The 20,299-nt window shown below is 49.2% G+C and overlaps 8 protein-coding genes across 8 annotated transcripts; 4 read left to right on the forward strand and 4 right to left on the reverse strand.

Annotated features, from left to right (window-relative positions):
* Positions 1 to 1,422: 1,422 nt before the first annotated feature.
* On the reverse strand, positions 1,423 to 2,110 carry K444DRAFT_8941 (uncharacterized protein). Its single transcript, XM_024888786.1, has 2 exons — positions 1,895 to 2,110; positions 1,423 to 1,823 (listed from the first exon to the last, which is right to left on the reverse strand). The coding sequence occupies exons 1-2, from the start codon at positions 2,029 to 2,031 to the stop codon at positions 1,565 to 1,567; spliced, it is 396 nt and encodes a 131-aa protein (XP_024744102.1). The 5' UTR covers positions 2,032 to 2,110; the 3' UTR covers positions 1,423 to 1,564.
* Positions 2,111 to 2,401: 291 nt separating this feature from the next.
* K444DRAFT_639224 (ARM repeat-containing protein) lies at positions 2,402 to 5,529 on the forward strand (the record flags this gene model as incomplete). Its single annotated transcript, XM_024884354.1, has 8 exons — positions 2,402 to 2,469; positions 2,518 to 2,680; positions 2,732 to 2,899; positions 2,961 to 3,618; positions 3,668 to 4,578; positions 4,623 to 4,741; positions 4,786 to 4,865; positions 4,913 to 5,529. The coding sequence occupies 8 exons, from the start codon at positions 2,402 to 2,404 to the stop codon at positions 5,527 to 5,529; spliced, it is 2,784 nt and encodes a 927-aa protein (XP_024744103.1).
* Positions 5,530 to 5,591: 62 nt separating this feature from the next.
* On the reverse strand, positions 5,592 to 6,483 carry K444DRAFT_649245 (uncharacterized protein; the record flags this gene model as incomplete). Its single annotated transcript, XM_024885558.1, has 1 exon — positions 5,592 to 6,483. Exon 1 carries the CDS (start codon positions 6,477 to 6,479, stop codon positions 5,592 to 5,594), a length of 888 nt encoding a protein of 295 aa, XP_024744104.1. The 5' UTR covers positions 6,480 to 6,483.
* A 243-nt stretch (positions 6,484 to 6,726) lies between these two features.
* Positions 6,727 to 8,317, forward strand: K444DRAFT_515354 (TPR-like protein; the record flags this gene model as incomplete). The annotated part of the gene is made up of 2 exons (XM_024873590.1): positions 6,727 to 7,710; positions 7,760 to 8,317. 2 exons carry the CDS (start codon positions 6,727 to 6,729, stop codon positions 8,315 to 8,317), a joined length of 1,542 nt encoding a protein of 513 aa, XP_024744105.1.
* A 512-nt stretch (positions 8,318 to 8,829) lies between these two features.
* K444DRAFT_623401 (eukaryotic translation initiation factor 3 subunit K) lies at positions 8,830 to 9,776 on the reverse strand (the record flags this gene model as incomplete). The annotated part of the gene is made up of 2 exons (XM_024882277.1): positions 8,830 to 9,397; positions 9,607 to 9,776. 2 exons carry the CDS (start codon positions 9,774 to 9,776, stop codon positions 8,830 to 8,832), a joined length of 738 nt encoding a protein of 245 aa, XP_024744106.1.
* A 470-nt stretch (positions 9,777 to 10,246) lies between these two features.
* On the reverse strand, positions 10,247 to 13,697 carry K444DRAFT_623402 (pre-rRNA processing protein-like protein Utp22; the record flags this gene model as incomplete). The annotated part of the gene is made up of 3 exons (XM_024882278.1): positions 10,247 to 12,879; positions 12,931 to 13,306; positions 13,362 to 13,697. The coding sequence occupies 3 exons, from the start codon at positions 13,695 to 13,697 to the stop codon at positions 10,247 to 10,249; spliced, it is 3,345 nt and encodes a 1,114-aa protein (XP_024744107.1).
* Positions 13,698 to 13,891: 194 nt separating this feature from the next.
* Positions 13,892 to 16,225, forward strand: K444DRAFT_649249 (PLP-dependent transferase). The gene is made up of 3 exons (XM_024885559.1): positions 13,892 to 14,011; positions 14,079 to 14,173; positions 14,233 to 16,225. The coding sequence occupies exons 1-3, from the start codon at positions 13,964 to 13,966 to the stop codon at positions 15,920 to 15,922; spliced, it is 1,833 nt and encodes a 610-aa protein (XP_024744108.1). The 5' UTR covers positions 13,892 to 13,963; the 3' UTR covers positions 15,923 to 16,225.
* A 178-nt stretch (positions 16,226 to 16,403) lies between these two features.
* On the forward strand, positions 16,404 to 20,075 carry K444DRAFT_516219 (P-loop containing nucleoside triphosphate hydrolase protein; the record flags this gene model as incomplete). The annotated part of the gene is made up of 4 exons (XM_024873666.1): positions 16,404 to 16,490; positions 16,561 to 18,334; positions 18,410 to 19,914; positions 19,965 to 20,075. 4 exons carry the CDS (start codon positions 16,404 to 16,406, stop codon positions 20,073 to 20,075), a joined length of 3,477 nt encoding a protein of 1,158 aa, XP_024744109.1.
* Between the last annotated feature and the right edge of the window lie 224 nt (positions 20,076 to 20,299).

Raw genomic sequence — 20,299 nt, forward strand, 5'->3', positions numbered from 1 at the left:
CAGTCAAAAAGAATCAATGGACGAACATCAGGCCACGGGTATCATGACAAATCTCCTAACAGCATTGCGGCAACGCGATACGATCCATAGGTAGGAAGTTATTGGCTTCACTTTCTTTTGGAGTGAGACCTGAACTTCTGAAGGCACACAATATAATGACAGCTTCAACAGGCCATTTCTTGTTTCTCTGTGTTCTGACTTATGGAATTTGATGTGGTGCAAACCTCGGTCCCGTACGTTAAACTCCACGTTCCAATGAGAGTGTCGTCGAGCAGCCACCAAGGGTTCGTCTGGAACCTGGTGGCGGGAGCATGGGCAACTACTTTTGAGACCTGGGGAATGCCGAGCTAAAGGTGCCGGCCCGATAGTGACCTCCATCCTCATCTGCCTGTAGGAACAAGACTTGTCGCCAGTGCACCACTCCACTGGTATCAAAAGCATATTCGGAATTTTAAGGGATCTTCCACTAGTTGGAATGAGCTTCAAGTACTCCCTACGCTCACTGCACCAGGATGTCATCAGGCCGGAAGGGTCGCTTCCTGCACCAAGAATCGAAACTGTGGTCCGCGCTTGCCGCTGCGGCTGATGGTTTCTTCCTGCCTTCTAAACCTGAAGAATAAAAGCAAATACTATCTGCGTACGGGAACGCACGTTATGTGACCCAGCTGAGAACAGTTCGAAGATGGGGATGGGCTGGGTATCCTTGCGTGAGATCCCGAAGGTAGTGCCAAGTTCACTCTCCGACGAAAAAAGCAAAAAGGGATCTCCGCCACGGCACAGACATTGGAAAAGTATATAAGCAGATAGAGCTCCCGTTGAAGGCTGGTGTCTGGTATACAAGACTCCTCATATTTGCAACCTGATTACTTCACAATCTCCTCGATCTCTCAGACGCCATTTGGCTTGCAACCAACCACTGAGCCATAGCATCTTGCGGACTACACCAATTGGGCTCCTTAAGTCAACACTTATTGCCCGTGATATCCCAACATGACAAGAGGCAAGCAGACTCCAAAATCCGCGGAGAGAATATGGAAGAGCAAGCCAGGAGTAAGTTCATCTTATCTCATGGCCCAGAGGGGGTGGAGCTGATCAAGAACACAGTCCCGTGAGGCGCACGCGGCTGCTAGAGCCGCCGAACGATACGCGGCGGGTGGAGGCCAAGCCAACGGAGGAAAGACCAATGACACACATAGTCACGGTGGAGGTGGAGCCTATGAATGCCAGAATCTGAATCGCTATGGGGCATACTGTACGATCTGGGAGCCCTGCGATGCTCATGCCGGCAACCTGAGGGCCGGAACTTAGATCTCAGGGATGAAGGACAGGGGGCTGCAGCTGGGATGGGAAAAGAGGCTGCCCCTTGTGGGAGTAACGAGGGGTTGGAATGTTCGATGGGGTCGTGCGTCCTTTCTGCAGTTCTTCATTTTCCTGGCGTATCGGGGAGAGGATGCGAGCGGGCAGGGTCATGGGCCCCTATATTACTTTTGGATCCTTCAAAAACAGGGCGGATGGGACCATGGCGCAGAGTTGAACTTCAGATTGTTTCAAGCAAGGTTTCTGATCAGGCTCTCCGCCAAAATAGATAGATAGATAAACAAACAAACAAACAAACAAATGAATAAATGCAAATCTCTAGAGTCGGGACTTGGTTGTCGTGAATCGAAGTGGCACAACGTTTGACAGCCCAGTTGCAGTCCCGGCCGTGAGGTCCGCTCCACAGCCACGGACAGGGGTGATGTTGAGCGGCAAAGGACATGAACATCGCTATCTCGATATCGGTGAGCTGACGTGCTGAAGGAATGAACGCCCGACGGCCAGGACTGAAAAAGCAACGAGAGCGAGTCAGGTCTCTTACGAGAGTGGAGGGATCACCATGATCAGCAGTGCTTACCTAACGCATCCCAAGAAGTGCTGGTCTCGAGCTGGTGTTGTTCTAACGTCTGAGGGACCGACGGAAGGCAAGCGAGGAGGACCCCGGGCCTGGGCCGGGGTCCAGTCTAAGCGGGATCCCGTGACTCGGAGCATCATCGTGCAGCCTCGACGTCGACGTCGTCCTCGACTTCATCCCGTGCAGCAATCCGCAGAGCCTCAACCTCCAAACGACACATAACGCTTAGCAAACCAAACCACCCACTGCTTTCTCGCCCCAGCATGGGGTCCCGCTCAACCGCCTCTTGCTCTCGCATTCACTCCACTCCATTCGCAGGCTTCCAATAAAGAGCTGCTGCAAGTTCAAATCCTCGGCCAGCAGCTGCCCGGCTTTTGAGCCTCACGTGCATGGCTCTTTCTCCATCCTGGCTATGACACCAGCAGCGCTGACGAGTTGCTGAACTTCCCCCCAACAATAAATAACAGCATTCTCCCATGCCATGTGATTGAGAGGCTGCAAGTTGCCATCATGGATCAGAGTATCCAACGCGCCTTGAACGACAAGCTGTATGATAGGCGGAAGGTTGGCGCTCTAGAGTATGAATCTATCCGGTGAGAGTCGGGTAAAGCTGACTGTGTACGCAGTCTTGAGCGTGTTATTCGAGATCTTGCTGCTGCCAAAGAATTTGACCGGATACAGAGGATTATACAGCAGTTGTGTAATGAGTATGCCTATGCCGTTCACCAGCCTCACGCTCGAAACGGCGGGCTCATCGGGCTGGCAGCCGCAGCCATTGCGCTAGGTCCTGTAAGATTTGGGCCAGTGCGGCAAAATGAGTTGTGCTGATGAGAGAAATAGGAATTGGCACGGTACTTGAACGAAATTGTTCCTCCCGTGCTGGCATGCTTCACAGACCAAGATGCTCGGGTTCGATATTACGCTTGCGAAAGTATGTATAACATCGCCAAAGTCGCCAAGGGCGAAGTTTTACCGTACTTCAACGATATCTTCGATGCATTATGCAAAGTGAGCATCTACACTGGACTTCTACCTTTCAATACTCTTATTCATGCTCATCCTCAAATAGCTCGGTGCAGATTCTGAGCTCTCCGTCAAGAACGGCGCCGAGCTCCTGGATCGTCTGATCAAAGACATTGTCTCTGAATCGGCTGCTACTTACGTCTCGATACTTCACAGCACGGAAGCACCACTTCTTGAAACCGACAAAGAGACGCCAGATGAATCGATCGATGCACCCACCGCATTCTCCCTTGTCCGTTTCCTACCGTTGTTGAAAGAACGAATCCACGTTATCAATCCGTTCACGCGAACTTTCCTTGTAGGTTGGATCACCCTACTTGACTCCATTCCGGATTTAGAACTCGTCTCGTACCTACCGGAATTCCTGGGTGGCTTGTTTAAATTCCTCAGCGACCCAAACCGAGATGTTCATGTTGCTACCCAAGGCGCACTTGAGAGATTCCTCAGTGAGATCAAGCGCATTTCACGAATCAAGAAAGGTATTGAGGAAAGCCGCAAGTCTCGAAGTGACGGCAAGCGGAAGCGCTCTGGATCCATGGACAGTGAAAACTCCGTGGCACCTGATGCAATTGGAGATGATGAATCAGGTACAGCAGATGACAAGGATGTCAGCAGTGATGATGATTGGGTCCCAGGACAAGATGTCCAGGTCAACCACAAGGATATTCTTGAAATATTGACAGCGAACTTGGACTCTCCGTTAGGTAAAGTTCTCTGCATTTGATTTGTGTGGTTCTGACTAACTTGCTACAGAGGAGGATAGTTTACTGGAATCACTTCGCTGGATTGTCGAATTCCTTGACATATGTCCGGAAGAGGTCTTGCCGTTTGCTCCAAAGATTCTGGCACACTTACTCCCAGCCATGGCTAGTGGCGTGGAGACTATTCGTCAAGCAGCTGCCCGAGTGAACACATCTTTAATGGATTATGTCGTCTCGCTGTCCGATGAGGGTGCCCCGTCAGAGAGTACCAGCGCTGGCCCTTCGAGAATTCCCACCTCAATCATGAAAGAAGCAGCCAACGAAAGAAGAGACTCATCCACGAACACTCGAGGCTCAATCTCAGGGTCGCGCGAGAATGATAGAAGGGAGTCAGAAGTGCAGACGCCACCTCCACCATACAAGACTCCCACTCCTTCTTCACCACCCCAGCCGCAGGTCGATCTTGACTACGCAGCGGCTGTAAATTCTTTGACACTACTTTTTTTGAATGACCACGAAGCCACAAGAGTCGCAGCCCTTACCTGGCTGCTTATGCTCCACAGGAAAGCTCCAAGAAAAGTGCTTGCTTTTAACGATGGGACTTTTCCTGCCCTTCTCAAAACGCTTTCCGATCCAGCGGAGGCAGTCGTCACTCGAGACCTCCAACTTCTATCTCAGATATCCAGGAATAGCGGAGATGATTACTTCACATCGTTTATGGAAAATCTGCTGCAATTATTCTCAACCGACCGAAAGCTTCTAGAGACTCGCGGCAACCTGATCATCCGCCAGCTATGTGTCAGTCTCAGTCCTGAGCGAATTTACCGCACACTAGCAGATTGCATTGAAAAAGAGGAAGACGTTGAATTTGCCAGTATTATGGTTCAAAATCTCAACAATAATCTTATCACGGCGCCCGAATTAGCTGAGCTCCGCAAACGACTGCGAAATCTAGAAACCAAGGTTGGGACCCTTTCCTGTAAAGGTGCTTAGCTAACAAATTATAGGACGGCCAAACGTTTTTCGTCGCTCTCTTCCGATCTTGGTGCTATAATGCTGTCGCAACCTTTTCCTTGTGTCTACTTGCCCAAGCATATGAGCAAGCGTATAACCTTCTTCAGATATTGTGAGTTTGATGAAATGTCATGTGAATCGTACTGATGTTAGAAGTGCGGAATTGGAAATGACGGTAAACATGCTCATTCAGATTGACAAGCTTGTCCAATTGCTCGAGTCTCCTGTCTTTACATGTAGGCTGTTGCCCAGCGCTTCACGACCTTTTGCTAACTCCTTCCAGATCTCCGACTCCAGCTTCTAGAACCCGAAAAATATCCTCATCTTTATAAGTGTCTTTATGGCCTTCTTATGCTGCTCCCTCAATCATCTGCGTTTGCAGCATTAAAGAACAGATTGAATAGTGTGAGCGCGATAGGCTACTTGCACATTGCACCCCGGGCGTACGTATCTCAATCTCGTAGCAACAGCACTGTTTCTACCTTTCAATTCCATCAGCGTCAGAAAAGCACCGAGACTCATGCGTCCTCATTTAGCACGCCCACCAATGCTGGTCCTGCAAGCTTTGACAGATCGAGTAGACTCAAAGGAAGAGACGAGGGCGGGATTCGGTGGAACGAGTTGCTCGAGAAGTTCAGAAGCGTTCAGGAACGAGCCAGGAGGGCACAGAGGCCAGGAGGGGATCTGGACGATACTTTTGGTATTGGAGATGGGAGAGGTGAAGGACTCGGCTCCAACGCATTCAAAGATTTGGCTCGACTACCAGGTCCTCCGATCCTGGTGAAAGATACCCCTGTGGCACCTGTTGGCACTCAACAAGCAGCCCACAAATCGAAATCAAGTCTGGGAAAATTTGGAAGACTAGGGGGGGCGGTGTCTGGTGCGCGGCCGAAGAGATAGACTTTAGAATGTGTGCATTTTATACTCGAGCGTGTACACGATTTAATGGACATAATTTTTCTTCATGATCTACCCCTCCTCGGCGTTTCCCTTTCCACAAGGCCTTCAAACAGACTGTCTCTCTGGCGTCTCAGATCCTGCAATTCGACCCTTACACCCTCGAGCTCAAGTCTCGCCAGATCTGTGTCTTGAGGTAGGCCATGATAGCTTTTGACCTGGACTTCAAGATCCTTCACAATCGAAAGCAGACTTTTGAATCTTTCCTCCTCTGCCTTGACATCCTGGATTGTGACCTTGCGGCTTCCCAGGCTGGCCGATAATGAAGTAGTGCGATCCCTGAGCTCCGGTAGTTTGGAAGCCAAGGCTTTGGTCTTTCGCTGGTAGTCTATTGTCTGCTTTGTCAGGTCTGGAGAAGGCTGATATGAATCACTTTGAAGATCCTTGATCAAGGAATTGATAGTGTCTAGCTCGTTGCTCAGGTGTTTCTCGAGAATAGAAACGCGTTCGCTCGCTTGTTCGACGCTGCAGGTTGTAACTTGTAGATCAATGATACTCCGTCCAAGTTTCTCAACATCTGGAATACCCTGATTCAATGTGACGCTCAGGTTGGAAAGTGCTTCGAGACTGGTGTTGCCTTCCCGCGTCATGCACTCTTCGATCGAGTCGAGTAATTGTGTATTTGGCTCTGCCTTCTCTTTTGCTTGCAAGTCCTGCAGGGCCTTAGCCTCTACGCGCGCTAATAGCTCTCGCTCTTCGTCCGCAGTCTCGTTCAGGGTGGTAAGGGCGAGGAGGGCTTTGAGGGTGTCGTTATTTCGTTCGAATGGCGGGGGTGTCTTCCCGTTGAATTTCGTAGAGAGCCAGTTGTCGATGTAGTTCCAGTCTTTTGCCGCTGCAAGCTGCTGACGGGCCACGGAGGGCGAGAAGATTGCGGAGGGGGAGAGATGGGCCATAGTTGTTGCGTGACGGCGATTACTGAGCAAGATTTCGTGGTGCTTTCGCGTTCATTCAGGTACCGCGCCCGCGCAAGGCTGAGCACTGACGCGCCGCTAAAATGACCCCTGCTCGCCCTCTTCCCTGCCATTCGTTCAAGCCAGATCGCGCCTGAAGAAGTATAAGGACATGTGGACTCCTCGCTCTCCCTCCCTTCTCAACCCACTGTCAATCAACATCCCGATATCTCCTGCACGACATCTCACGATGATTGTCAACTTATCGGTCCTGGCGTTCGCCGCAACAATTCTATCATCACACTCCCTCGTGCTTGCTCTCACGGCCTCCGATATCCCCTCGGACACGCCTATCTCCTCCCTCCTTGCGTCCGCCAACGCACATCTTGCGAAAGGCGAAACCAACAATGCCCTGACCTACTACGACGTCGCCATATCCCGCGACCCAAACAATTACCTTACATACTTCAAGCGCGGGGCTACCTATCTTTCCTTAGGTCGAACCGTTCAAGCCACCCATGACTTCGACAGAGTCCTCGCTATCAAGCCTGGCTTCGAGGGCGCACTGGTACAACGCGCGAAGATCAAGGCCAAGAACGGTGAATGGGATGCTGCGAAGAAGGACTTCATTACACATGGCAATTCCGAAGCAGATTTAGCAGAGCTCGAGGAAGCTAAAGGCGCAGCTACGTTAGCAACTGCTGCCGAGCAGAGTGGGAATTGGGAGGAATGTGTCACACAGTCTGGCGCTGCAATCATGGTTGCCAGCAAGCTACTATCTTTGCGGAAAACTCGAGCTCATTGCCGATTTGAGAAGGGCGAAGTCCAGGAAGGCATGAGCGACCTGAAGCATGTTTTGCAGATACAGTCTGGGGTCACGGAACCTCACATGCAGATCTCTGCTATTACATTCTTCGGACTGGCAGGTTTGGAGCATGGAATGGAACAAATGCGAAAGTGCTTGCATTCAGATCCGGAATCTAAGAAGTGTAAGAAGCTCCACCGTCGAGAGAAGGTGTTGAGCAAAGCATGGAACCAAGTCAACAAGCACCTTGAGAAAAATCAGTATTCGAGTGCGATCAAGGTGCTACTTCCGAGTGGGGACGATGTTGGCCTGGTTCAAGATATCAAAGATAATGTCCAAGAGCTGCGTGAATCCGGTACGATCCCAGAGCGTTCGCCAAATGACTTGGTTGCACGAGTGGTCGAAATGGTGTGCGAGTCGTATCATGAAGTAAGCCTACTTGAATTTTTCAGTGAAAACAGGTTATTGACAGCCATAGTTGAAAAATTACAAGAAAGCTATCCCCTACTGCGATGAAGCGCTCACCTACAATGAACACTCTCTTCACGGCCTACTTTCAAAAGCGGAACGTCACATGGAAGCAGAGAATTTCGACGCTGCTATTGCCTCTCTCAATGCTGCCAAGGAGCATCATCCAGGAGCAGCGCAAGTTAACCAATTGCTACAAAAGGCCCAAATTGAGCTCAGACGCAGTAAAACTAAGGATTATTACAAAGTCCTTGGCCTTCCTCGTGATGCCGATGAAGTTCAAATCAAGGGAGCTTATCGAAAAATGGTCAAATTGCACCACCCCGACAAGGCCCATAAATTGGGGATCAGCAAGGAAGATGCAGAGAAGAAGATGGCATCTGTCAACGAAGCCTATGAGGTGCTTAGTGACCCGGAATTAAAGGCAAGGTATGACCAGGGCGATGACCCTAATGACCACGAGCAACAGCGACAACATCCTTTCCATGGTTCACCATTCGGTCACCAAGGAGGACACGGTGGTCAGCAATTTCAGTTCAAGTTTCAAGGTGGATTTCCGTTTGGCTGAGCGGTTATCAGGAAGTGGAATTTGGTTTGGCGAAAGGAGTTGCGTTAATGGCGAACAACGGCAATGCATCAATGAAGAATCTGTGCATTGGATATATTTAGATATCCAGAACGAAAAATGGAAAACAAATTTGAATCAGAAAAACAATAACCTTTATTATCTTAGCAGTAATACGTCGGTTTTGGTTAAAACCCACATTCAGCAAGCAGTGGAGAGTACAAGATCTTAGCGTTGGCTGGCATTCCACGAGAGTAATTGGTCGGCTGAGGAGAAATCAAATCAGATACAGGAGGCACAGGATGAGCAGGGGCTCGTTGGTAATTTTGAGTGCTAGTGGCATATTTGTCCACTTGATGTTCTTGGTTTGGGAGTGAGATTACTCTGGATCTATTGCTGCCAACTCAACAGCATGGGCTTGATTCTCTGATCAAGCCTTTTAACTCCATCCATGAACGCCATCCATCCAGCCAACCATGCCATGCAAGTTCATAAAGCTTTTGACACAAAGGTAATCAAGCAGGTTGCTCATAAGCCCTCCGAATGACTCTCGAAAACTGCTCCATCTTCACATTTTCCCTGACAATCGTGCCCTTCGCCTCATTCTCCTTGTTTAATGGGACCTTAACAACATTTTCCTCAATCTCCCATCCGCAGACACCATTGACAAATTTATTGAAGGTCTCGCCTTGTAACCCCAGCCATGATTCTAAGACGGAACGGTCAATTCCTCGGACTGATTGAGAGATAGTAAGGGCGATGCGGATGCGGATTAATTCTTCGAAACCTGCGACGTCGGCAATGAGGTCCGCGTAGAGGTCGTCGCTATCGAGGGTGCTCCAGAAAGCAGCGTAGGAGGCCTGTGCGAGGAGGTTGTTGAGGACGTTGAGCTTTTGGACGGCTTCTGACAGAGGCGCGTCGCCGGCAGCTGGTAGAGCTGACGAGGTAGAGGCGGGTGTGAGGATGTGTGGCGGAAGGAGATGGAGGGCGAGCGAGAAGTCGGGTGAGGGGAATACAGTGAGGGATTTGACGAGGATGTTGGTTATGGTTTCGTCTTTGGTGAGATGGGGGTTAAACTGGTAGCTGCCGCAGCGCAATGACGATTAGTACGGCGTTTCTGCTGGAGGACGTAGTATACAGAGAGAAAAAGGAAGATGTCGTTCAGATAGAGCTAATAGAAACTTCAGGGGCTGGAGGGATTCATTCTCCATGCCTCAGGTAATAGGAAACGTTGAAAAAACGATCATCACTTGACATTTACTTGCGCCAGAACAGGAAAGTGTGTGGCCTACAGCTTCAGGAGAGCCAAATTGGCGTAACAATCATACGTCTTGCTCTCGCATTGTTCGGTCACGTAGTCTTGGAAGACTTGCGTGGTTTCTGGGTTGTATCGATCGAGGCCGTTCAGGATGGCGTCGATGTGTTCTGGCCGCTCAGGCGCGAAGTCGAACGGGACGCCCATTTTTCTTTCTCAAGTCCTAGTTTCCTCCCGCTGTCTTCTCCTTGCCTTGCGGAAAATCGGTGACCGTTGCGCGGACTGTTGCTGATGTCGATTTCGTCGAGAAAAGTTTCGAGATGCCGATTTCATTGAGGTCAGAGTGTCTGTGGCTTCAGTGCAGGATTTAAGCGAATGATCACGTGCGACGATAACCGAGTCCGACAGACCCCTTTTCAACGCATAGAGGAGGACGTAATTTCGATTTTCAATCGGATATTCGGACTGCCGATGCACTCTGAGAGACTCTGTGGAAAAACCTATGTTGTAGTTTTTCTGTATTTTATCTTAGTGGACTTAAATCTTTGAAGGGATACAAGAAGTTCTGTGTAATAATCTGCTCAATCTCTATTTGGACGTGATTCAGGTCTGTGTCAAGCAAAGACTTCGACCAGGAGTTTCATTTTGAAGGAGGTATTATTCGTCAACACGGTATCTCATCGATGCACTACAATCTCGGACACCATATCTCCTCCCAACCTTGCGATTTCTGCTAGGATTGCAGACTTGTCAAGTTGAATCACTCCCTCATTCTCCTCGCCCGCGACGCCTGCCGGCGTGGTTGAGTACGCCAAATTGACTTTCAGAGGTCGGGGAGCTACTGCTTGGGGATTCCACAAACCGGCAATGACTGAGCCGGGAAGTTCAACATGAAAAAAAACCACTGTGTTTGTGTAAACCTTCTTCAGCTCGTCAATGTACGAGTGGACTGGTTGATATCCTACAATATCCAAAGTTGCCTCTGAATGCATCTCAAGGTTCTTGTACTTAGGTTTTGATGCTTCTTTTTGCTGGTGGTTGCCAGCAAAGTGAGGGGACAGATGGATCACAAAGTCGTAGTCAGCTGTGGAAGCGACGAACAACGATCTTGGGTCCAGCTCCAAGTCCTTTTCTTTAACCAACTTGCATGCAGACCGAGCCAGTGATGTCATACGCGAAGCAACCAATTTTGAGGGTCCGTTATCAGTAAACGCCGTGCCGGTTTTATCATGATTGGAAGCGGCAAATAAGACCGTTCGATTCATGGCTGGATCGATTTTTCTCCAAGCCTCGAGTCGAGTGTTGATCGAGTCGACGTCTTTGCTTGTCATAGTCCCCGTGAAATCCACAATCAAGGGCTCCACGCGCCAATCCCATCTAGATATGAACAATAGCGTTCTCAAGAAACCGGTCATTGTAGATGATGGTGTACGCCAAGGATATGGCTGCATGAAAGTACGAGCCACCAAAAGCTCAATGACCTCGTCTCTGATATGTCCCGCCAGCATGTGTCGGTCGAACCACATCTTCATAAGGCGAATAGTCGGCGACAAAAGCGGGAACCGGGTGCAATGGGTAGCGATGGATTGTGTGTGCAGAGGCAGTTGTAGGAATGATCTCTTATACACTGATAACGCTGAGGCAGCGTCCTCCCGGACCCGATGGTCGGTAGATTTATCTTTAATCTGTCGCTCAAGCAGGATCTGCTCGCGATCGTTGTGAATTCGAAGTCTGAATGCGGCACCGGAGCCGTAGATCACATGCAGAAAGGCACAATTCTGGTGAGGTTTGTCTTCATTCTCCAGGCCAAGTCGTGTCGTGGTACTTTCATCAACTTCTTCTAGCAGACTGCCAATTTTGAGCAGAAATGCAATCTTTGTACGCTGAATTGCAACCACATCATCTGGCCACCTCCCCGATCCTTCGAATTGTATCAAGACATCGGCGGGATTTCTAAGCGGCTGACCTGAGCTGAATGAGGGTAGCTCGATGGACGAATATCTGAGCTGAGCACACACAGGCGAGAGATGCCTTAATTGCAAGGGAAGACCTTCGAGATCTCTTACTTGCTTCTCAAACGCACTGAAAGATTGTCTAAGAGTTTCGAAGGACTTTGTGCTAGGTCCAGAGCCAAGGAGAAGGCGCTCGAATCCCTCTCCAATAAATTTAAGGCTGCCGGCAACCTCAGGACCAAAGTGTCGTTTCACGAGATAGGTCGTGATACTCTGGAAGATGGAATAACTCGAGCCGGATGACCAGACCAAGCTCTCCAGGATGCTTCCATCTTTGAATCGACGCAACTCTGCCTTCTCCCCCCAGAACTTCTGGAACTTTGCGGCTTTTTTCTTCTCCTCTGCCGGTGGCCCGTGATCGACCAATCGATCAATATTCGCTGGGTCAAAACTCACGGAAACCATCAATGACGGCTGTACTGTGGATGGCGCAGCTGATTTGATTGACCACGAAGTCGTTTCTGGTCCTTTAATGTCAAAAATCTTAATTCTGTCCGTCAAGCCTTCTGCAAGAACTTCAGCAACACGAAGGCTAAATTCTGCGACACTTGACATGTGGTCGCAGGAAGGCGTCCTAATAGGTTGAGATGGGAGAGAAAGTTTGAATATGCAATCCCATCGTTGCAAGGGCCGGGATGTTCGGACGATGAATGTCGACTCGAATTGGTCAAATGTTGCGTCATTGAGCATACTCAAAGATGCTCTAGCTTCTTCTCGGAGGAGATGATATGACCAGGAGGTCATCTTATAAAGCAGATTCTGGCCACGATGGCCGTCGAAGAGCACTGGACCAGGAGGCCTAGAAGCAACATAGTCTATTGATTCGTAAGCGACCGGATTGGCTACTAGATCGTGCGCCGAGAGAAATTGCAGAACGGCTTTGAACATCTGATAGCTACTATACCCCGGTGAGAGGACACTATGGTCTTTAGCACCTCCGCCTTTGAGCAGTAATGCTGTCAAGGCGGCCCATTCGAAATGCCCAAAGCCTCCGGTGGAAATTTGGCTAGCAAACCCGCGTTGTCGAAGCCAACTTCTGCCAAGAATACACGCATCCTTGAATCCGTCTGATGACTTCAAGGCGGAATGAAGAAGCTTCAGATAAGATTCAAAATTGCAGTCTGATTGTATCGAGGCATTGTAGAACGGAGTGGGCACCTGAACTGCGCGTTCATGTTCAGCACTATCTTTTGGTCGTACGGAATTTTTGGTTGGATGCAGCTTGGATGCCGCAAAGATTCCTTGAGGGGCAGCAGGAATTATTTTGATAGCGTAATTTAGCACTGGCTTTGTTGCGTCTGCTAGATACATTTAGCAAAAAAAGTTCAACACTTCGCTGCGGGCCTCACCAGACTTGGGCTTCAAAATCAAAATTGGATGAAGCTCGTTTCCATGAAGAAACTCAAAAGCAAGACCAAATTCTTCTTGAACAGATTGCTGTAGCCCGGCAGTAATGCAAGCTAGGTAATAGGCTCTTTTATAGAAATATCGATAGTTCAGGTAGTCTTTCTCCTGAAAAATTGACGCCGGCATCACCACAAGCATATCTACAGACAAGGTGCTGTCTGACTTCACCATTGTCCTGAGAACGTAGCTACCAATGACATTTATGTTTGATGGTCTTGTATACGTCAACTTGTATGCAGCGTTCTTGTCAGGCTTTGGATCCGGAAAAGGGACAGCAATTTTGTGTGATTTGTGCAGCCACTCAGTGGCGTCTGAAATCTGTTCGGGCAAGCGTCAGCAAGAATATTTCGTGACATGATATCCATCAACTTACAGAGAGAGCATCGCGTTCTTCAATACCTTCAATCAAGCCCTTTAGTTTGTGCAAAGCCTCTGTTAATCCGCCGAACCGCTTCGCGTAGTTTGGCGCTACTTCACGCAATAACTCGTCAACTTGCAGTTTGAACAAGCTGGACTTGTAGATCCCTCCAGCATACAAAGCCGCATCATCGTCATCGTGAGTCCGCTTCGTGTGTCTCGGCCGGGGTGGTGCTGGAGCTTCTTCCGAGATGTTGGGAGTTGATTGCGGTTCATTGGCTTCTGACTCGCTGTCATCGAGAGATGTTGAAGTATGGTCCAGCTTGCGCCGCTTTGCTGATAACGGACTCATTGTCGAGCTTCATAAGATAATAGCATTGGCAAATGTCTTGACACCTCAAGGTTCTATGTCTTTTGCTTCCGGTGTGAACAATTTTTTATTTTGCGCTAAAATTTAAGCTTAAATTCACAATCGCCGACCCCCGACGCCCCTTGCCAGCGCCGATAATCGGTCATCACAAATTCTTGGGGTGAGAGTGGGACTTTATCTCAGCACAAATATCTTGAAAATCCCCAGACTTTGAGGGCCAATTGCATTTTCCTCGTCTACACATAAGAATGGCAATAATCGAGCTTGGGGAATCCATACCCGCTCTCACTCCTCATGTAAGTCTCATACCAAACGTGCTGGGGACTTGATGAAAACCTTGCGAGTCAGCCTAATTGTGTGTAGGCTTCAAGTGTATCCCTCCCAACATGGGGTGACAACATTGGCTATGAGAAGGGGCAAGCAAGAGTGATCAGTAAGATGACGACTGGATATCCACGGTATGAATTGGCAGTCTTGAGGCTCTGCTTGAGCACGCTGACCTGGTCTCGTGACTCAGCTTCTTCATTCACAAGGCCATTGTTGCTTTCGCCGAAGACGTGGTTCAGAAAATTGGAAAGCCAGGCTGCCAGGCTATGCTATTCCCATCTACCAGGACTGCCCGAAGCTGTGTAAACTTCATGCATTCAAGAGATCCGTCCATCACTGCTGGGCAGATTCAAATGATTGACCTGGTCCTCGACAAGCAGCGTGCAGACTCAGAGATGCTAAAGAAAGTATCTCCTTCTATCTCTGCCGTCATTTTCCCCACGCCTCTTTTCCCTCTTGCCAAGCAGTACTGGCAACATTCGGGCGACGGTGTTTCGAGCAGACGTGCGGAATTTTGCCACGGCCTTTTTCTGGACAGTCTATTGGTAGAGAAAACCGCCCTTCAACCAATATTGAATGGGTTACAGAAGGCTTGCAAAGGCCCAAGACGCTATCAGAGAGGTTCAATGGACAAAACGCCCTCCAAAATGAACAAAGATGGGCAAGAATCACCTGATATTAGCCATCAACCAGCGACCGTGCCGCTACAGGAAGCTCGCGAAAGCACACAGTTTCTGGAAGAACGCTTTGGCCGTAACCTTGACGTTTCGTTCGTTGATAATGCAAAATCAGCAATTCGTCGGCGCATCGCTGGATCCTTGATGGGAGAGGTTGATCTTTCAACAGCACCAAGTTCGAAGATGTCGTCAAATATGCGTGGGGTAGTCGAACTCTCTGAAGATGATGTATACCTCTATCCGTGCGGAATGAATTCTATATTCCATACACACAGGATGATGCTGGAGGCTAGAGGTTCATTGAAGAGTATTTCTTTCGGGTTTCCGTACGTTGATACCTTGAAGATACTGGAAAAATTCGGGCCTGGTTGCATTTTCTATGGGAACGGTTCGTCAGAAGATTTGGACGACCTTGAGAACCGTTTAAAGGAGGGCGAGAGGTTCCTCACCTTGATCTGCGAGTTTCCCGGTAATCCTATGCTTAAGTGCCCGGATCTTCAACGGATTCGAAAGATGGCCGACAAATACGACTTCAGTGTCATAGTTGACGAAACTATCGGCAATTTTATCAACGTTCACGTCCTCCCATACGCAGACGTGGTGGTTAGCAGTCTCACTAAAATTTTCTCAGGCGAGTGCAACGTTATGGGGGGAAGTGCTATATTCAATCCTCAAGGACGATACTATCAAGCGCTCAAAAAAGTTGCCGATGTTGAATTTGAAGATAACTATTGGGCCGAGGATGTTATATTCATGGAACGCAACAGCCGCCACTTTGTGTCGAGAATCAAGAGAATCAATGAGAATGCCGAGCTTATCTGCGACATTCTCCGGGGCCATCCTTTAGTCAAGGAAGTATTTTTTCCCAAGCATAATTCTTCGAAGGCCTGCTATGATGCTTGCCGAACACCCAATGGTGGATATGGAGGCTTGTTATCCTTTACCTTCTACACCACTGCTCAAGCCATAGCCTTCTTTGATCGAATAGAGACTGCGAAGGGGCCGAGTCTGGGCACGAATTTCACACTGGCCTCGCCATACGTTATTCTTGCGCATTTTCTTGAGTTGGACTGGGCGGCACAGTTTGGTGTCCCAGCTGATCTCATTCGTATCAGCGTTGGTCTGGAGGATGCGGAAGAGCTGAAATCTACATTTTCGGACGCGTTGAAAGCTGCGGAAGCTGTTTCTCTTGAGGACTCATGAAAGGTTGTGGGTGTGAGACGAGGTGTTGCGCATGCAAAGAAAAATTGGTAGAGGACTGCTTAGTGGCTCAGGGCTAAGCTGTGTGGTGGTATAAAGAGAAAAGCGAAGGATGAAAGATGATCACGGTGAAGTGTTGAACACGATCAGCTGGTTTGGTTTCCCATAAGACTGAGTTACGCCGCAAGAGCATGCTCACATCTACTAAACGGAAGTGATAAATTGGTCGACGAGTGAATTTGTGGGCATGAATATGACAAATGAAAAAGATTGAAGACGGGTTATGACCTGATTTTACCTTTCGACGGAGGAGTTCACCGTTGCCAGGCCGACCATTTAGCGGGGCCCACTGTCCCGCACACGTGATTGCGCTAAAACTGGTCGCGTCCTCACTCACGCGTAGCCCAACCAACGCCACGCTGTTCACCACCTTCGATTCGACATCCCAAGACCCGTGCCCGTCCCTCGACTTAAGAGCGCCAATATGGCACCGCAAAAACGAGCAAGGCACGATGAGGATGACGAAGTTATCGCCGTCGAAAGCGCGAGCTCGAGCCTGCGACCACAAGCCGTGAGATTCCCCTCCATGCTGACCACTCATTTTCTTGCGAGGGAAGAATACAGCTAACAGTATGGTGCAGCAAGGCAAAAGAGCACGGCTATCTGAGAACCCAGCTTCCTCCAAGTCGCGAAATGCGCGCCAGGTCAGCCCGTTGACTTCGTCGAGCAGCGAAGGTGAGGAAGACGACGAGGAACTTCCTGATGCTGAAGACGACCCCGTTCCACCACCAAGTACCCAATACGAGGCTCTTCGCGATGATGGTTTCAGACATCTTGATAAAGCCGAGTTGGATGACCAACGGGCCACTCAACAGTTTCTAGCACGAAGCCAGCGCATTGGGAATAATCATGCTGCGAACAATGCAATCATTGAGGACATTACTTGCATAAATTTCATGTGTCACGAGAGGCTTCACGTTAAGCTTGGACCACTCATCAATTTCGTTGTTGGTGAGAACGGAAGTGGCAAGAGCGCAGTGTTGACTGCACTGACCTTGTGTCTGGGTGGGAAGGCGGCCGCGACAAATCGAGGTGCAAGCCTCAAAAGCCTCATCAAAACAGGCTGTGATGCGGGTATGTTGATTGTCAGGTTGAAGAACCAAGGAAACGATGCATATCAATCGGATGTCTTTGGCAAATCCATCATCATCGAACGCCATTTCTCGCGGTCCGGTAGCAGCAACTTCAAGCTGAAGAACGAGAATGGCCGTCTCATATCTAACAAGAAAGGCGATGTTGAGGATATCATCGAATATTATCAGCTGCAGGTTGACAATCCGATGAATGTGCTCACTCAAGATGCTGCCAAGACGTTCATTACGTCCTCGACGCCTGCAGATAAATACCGATTCTTTTTCGAGGGTGTCCAGCTCAAGGCCCTGGATGACGATTACAGGCTCGTATCCGATACGTGTGACCAGATCCAGGCGAAACTCGACGAGTCGAAGGACGACATTCTAGCACTGAAGAAGATAGCAAAGGATGCCCAGACAAAGGCCGAAATGGTGCAGCGGCGCGAGGGAATGCGAAAGGAGGCCAAACGGCTAAGCAGGCAAATGGCTTGGGCTCAAGTAGAAGAGCAAGAAAGCGTTTTGGCCGAGAAAGAGCAGTCCATTGTCGCGACTCAAGATGAGATTGAGAAGGCTGAAACCGTTGCCGCCGAAAAGGACCAGATATTTCAAGAAGCAGATGCGCAGCTGGAGCGTGACAGACAGAAAGAAAGTCAACTCGAGGAAGGGCTTGCTCCGCTCAAAGGCGAGGAAGAGAAGGCTAAGGCTGATTACGATGCTGCCACAGGAAAAGTGCAAGACGCCCATACTGAGCAAAAGGTGACGGCAAAGAGTCTGGCCGCATCGATGAAGAAGGTCGAAAAATTTCAACAAGACATTGAGGAAGAACAAAAGCGTTTGGAAGCAGCAAATGGCGGTGCCCATGCTCGCACTCTCGAGGAAATCAAGGAAGCCGAACGTGTAGTTTCGGAAGCCCATGCGGCCCTTGAGCAATTCAATAGAGAGACGACGCGCCTCGAGGAGGCTCGCCAACAAGGAAAGGAAAAGGAGAACGGCATGAAAGGTCCGCTGGCTGCTAGACGCAAAGCGGTCGATGAGGCCCGTGAACGGCTAAGTACCTTGAACCTTGATCACGGGAATGTCATGGCAGGTTTTGACAACAGGATGCCAAGGGTCCTTCAACAGATCCGCAACGACGCTGGCTTTCGAGAGAAGCCTATTGGACCTCTTGGTATGCATATCAAATTATTGAAGCCCGAGTGGTCGCATATTTTGGAGTCCACAATGAGTGGGATATTGAGCGCATTTATTGTCACCAATAAGCCTGACCAGATGAGGCTGTCTAGTACGTATTGATATTTCCTTACAATTTTCTTCTGCTCAAGACATTGTGTGCCTATGCTGACTTGTGCAAATTTAGACATCCTGCGTCAAAACAATATGAACTGGTGTCAGGTTGCGATTGTCAACAATGAGCCGTTGGATCCCACAGGCCATGAACCAGACCCTCGGTATGATACCATCTTGAGGGTTTTGGACATCGAAAATGATCTCATAAAGAAGCACCTCATCATTTCCCAGTCGATTGAACAGTCCATCCTCGTCCCCGATCGGAGTGATGGCATAAGGATCATGTTCGATGGGCCAAGGCCCCAAAATGTCAAGCAATGTTTCTGTATCAACCAACAAAACAGAGGCTGGGGTATCCGTCTGGGATATCTCGGCGGTCGCCAAAGTAACAATCGCGAGCAAAGTCCCATCAAGCCATCGCAGGGTAAATCCAGAATGAAGACCGAGATTCAAAGCCAAATCTCTTTCCAGACCGAAACTGTACATCAACTTGAGCGAGAACGGGATGCCCTCGAGAATGAACTGCGTCAAGTTCAGGAAAGCTTGACGAAAACCAGTCGGACAATTACCTCCCGTAGACAAGAGCATGGTAAACTCAAAATAGCACTCCAACGAGCCGAAGACAGATCTGCAACTCTCAAGTCCGACCTTGAGTCTTTGAATGTTGAAGACGGACGACTCGAGGGTTTAAAGCAGAACTTGGCCGAGGCCGAGCGACAAAAATCGATCGACGAAGATGCCTATGGAACTATGGGCTTGGAAAAGGACAGACTCAACAAAATGTCTGCCGAAGAAAAGAAGACTTTGACGGCTGTCAAGAAACGGATCGAGGAGCACGAAGCCAAGCTCCAGAAAATCAAGCAGAAATGCAGGAACCTGGAACAAGTTCGCAGATATGCGCTCCAAGAAAAAAATCTTGCTATCGCGCGGATCGAAGAGTCCCGGCAGGAGAAAGAGAGAGCCCAAAGAAAGCATGAACAACAGGCTGCGTGTGTTGCGGCATTTATTACCGAGGCAACCAAAGTCTGCGAAAGGATACCGGTCGAACCTGGCCAGACAACGGACTCTTTGGACGCCAGACTGAAGGTTTTAGATGAGCAACTTAAAGCGTACCGAAGAAAACAAGGCGCTTCAGACGAAGAGATCAACGATGCAGCAGTCGACGCCGAAGGATCCTACAGACGTGCCAAAACTAACCATCAAGGACTCGTAGAACTTTTGGCGTTATTGAAGCAGTCTTTCCTGAACCGGATCGAAATGTATCGTCGCTTTCAGAGATCCATTACCGCCAGGTCCCGAATCAATTTCGGTTACCTGCTCAGTGAGCGAGCTTTCCGTGGCAAGCTTACAATTGACCACATCCACAAGAAGCTCGATGTCCATGTTCAGCCTGACGATACTGTCAAAGGCAGCAAGGGACGGCAGACCAAAACGCTTTCTGGAGGAGAAAAGTCCTTCTCATCTATCTGCCTGCTCTTATCCCTCTGGGAGGCAATGGGTGCACCTTTGCGTTGTTTGGACGAGTATGACGTTTTCATGGACGATGTCAACCGGGACGTGACCACGAAGATGATCGTAAGTTGCCCCTCCAACAGGAGGTGTCTTCCCACACTGACGATCTATAGATCAGCGCTGCCCGACGCTCTGTCGGTAGGCAATTCATCTTGATCACTCCAAAGGGACTTGGAAATGGTACTTCTGACATTGCCGAAGAAGACGTGAAAATAACAAGGTAAGCTCATTGTTCTTTTCTGTACACAGAATATGACTTACCACCCATAGGTTGACGGATCCCCGCAAAAGACGCATAGATGACATGCTCCAAGCCCAATAGACTCTACGCTGTTGATTTTCCGAATTTGGGCTCGACAACTCGATTTGTATATTGCTAAGGGGGCCTTCTGTATTTTACACGGGCGTTTGACAGTTTGGTTGGCTCACTGCTATTTGCGCTCGGGCG

Source organism: Hyaloscypha bicolor (assembly GCF_002865645.1).
Source record: "Hyaloscypha bicolor E unplaced genomic scaffold K444scaffold_10, whole genome shotgun sequence".
In the NCBI taxonomy this organism is placed as follows: Eukaryota; Fungi; Ascomycota; class Leotiomycetes; order Helotiales; family Hyaloscyphaceae; genus Hyaloscypha; species Hyaloscypha bicolor.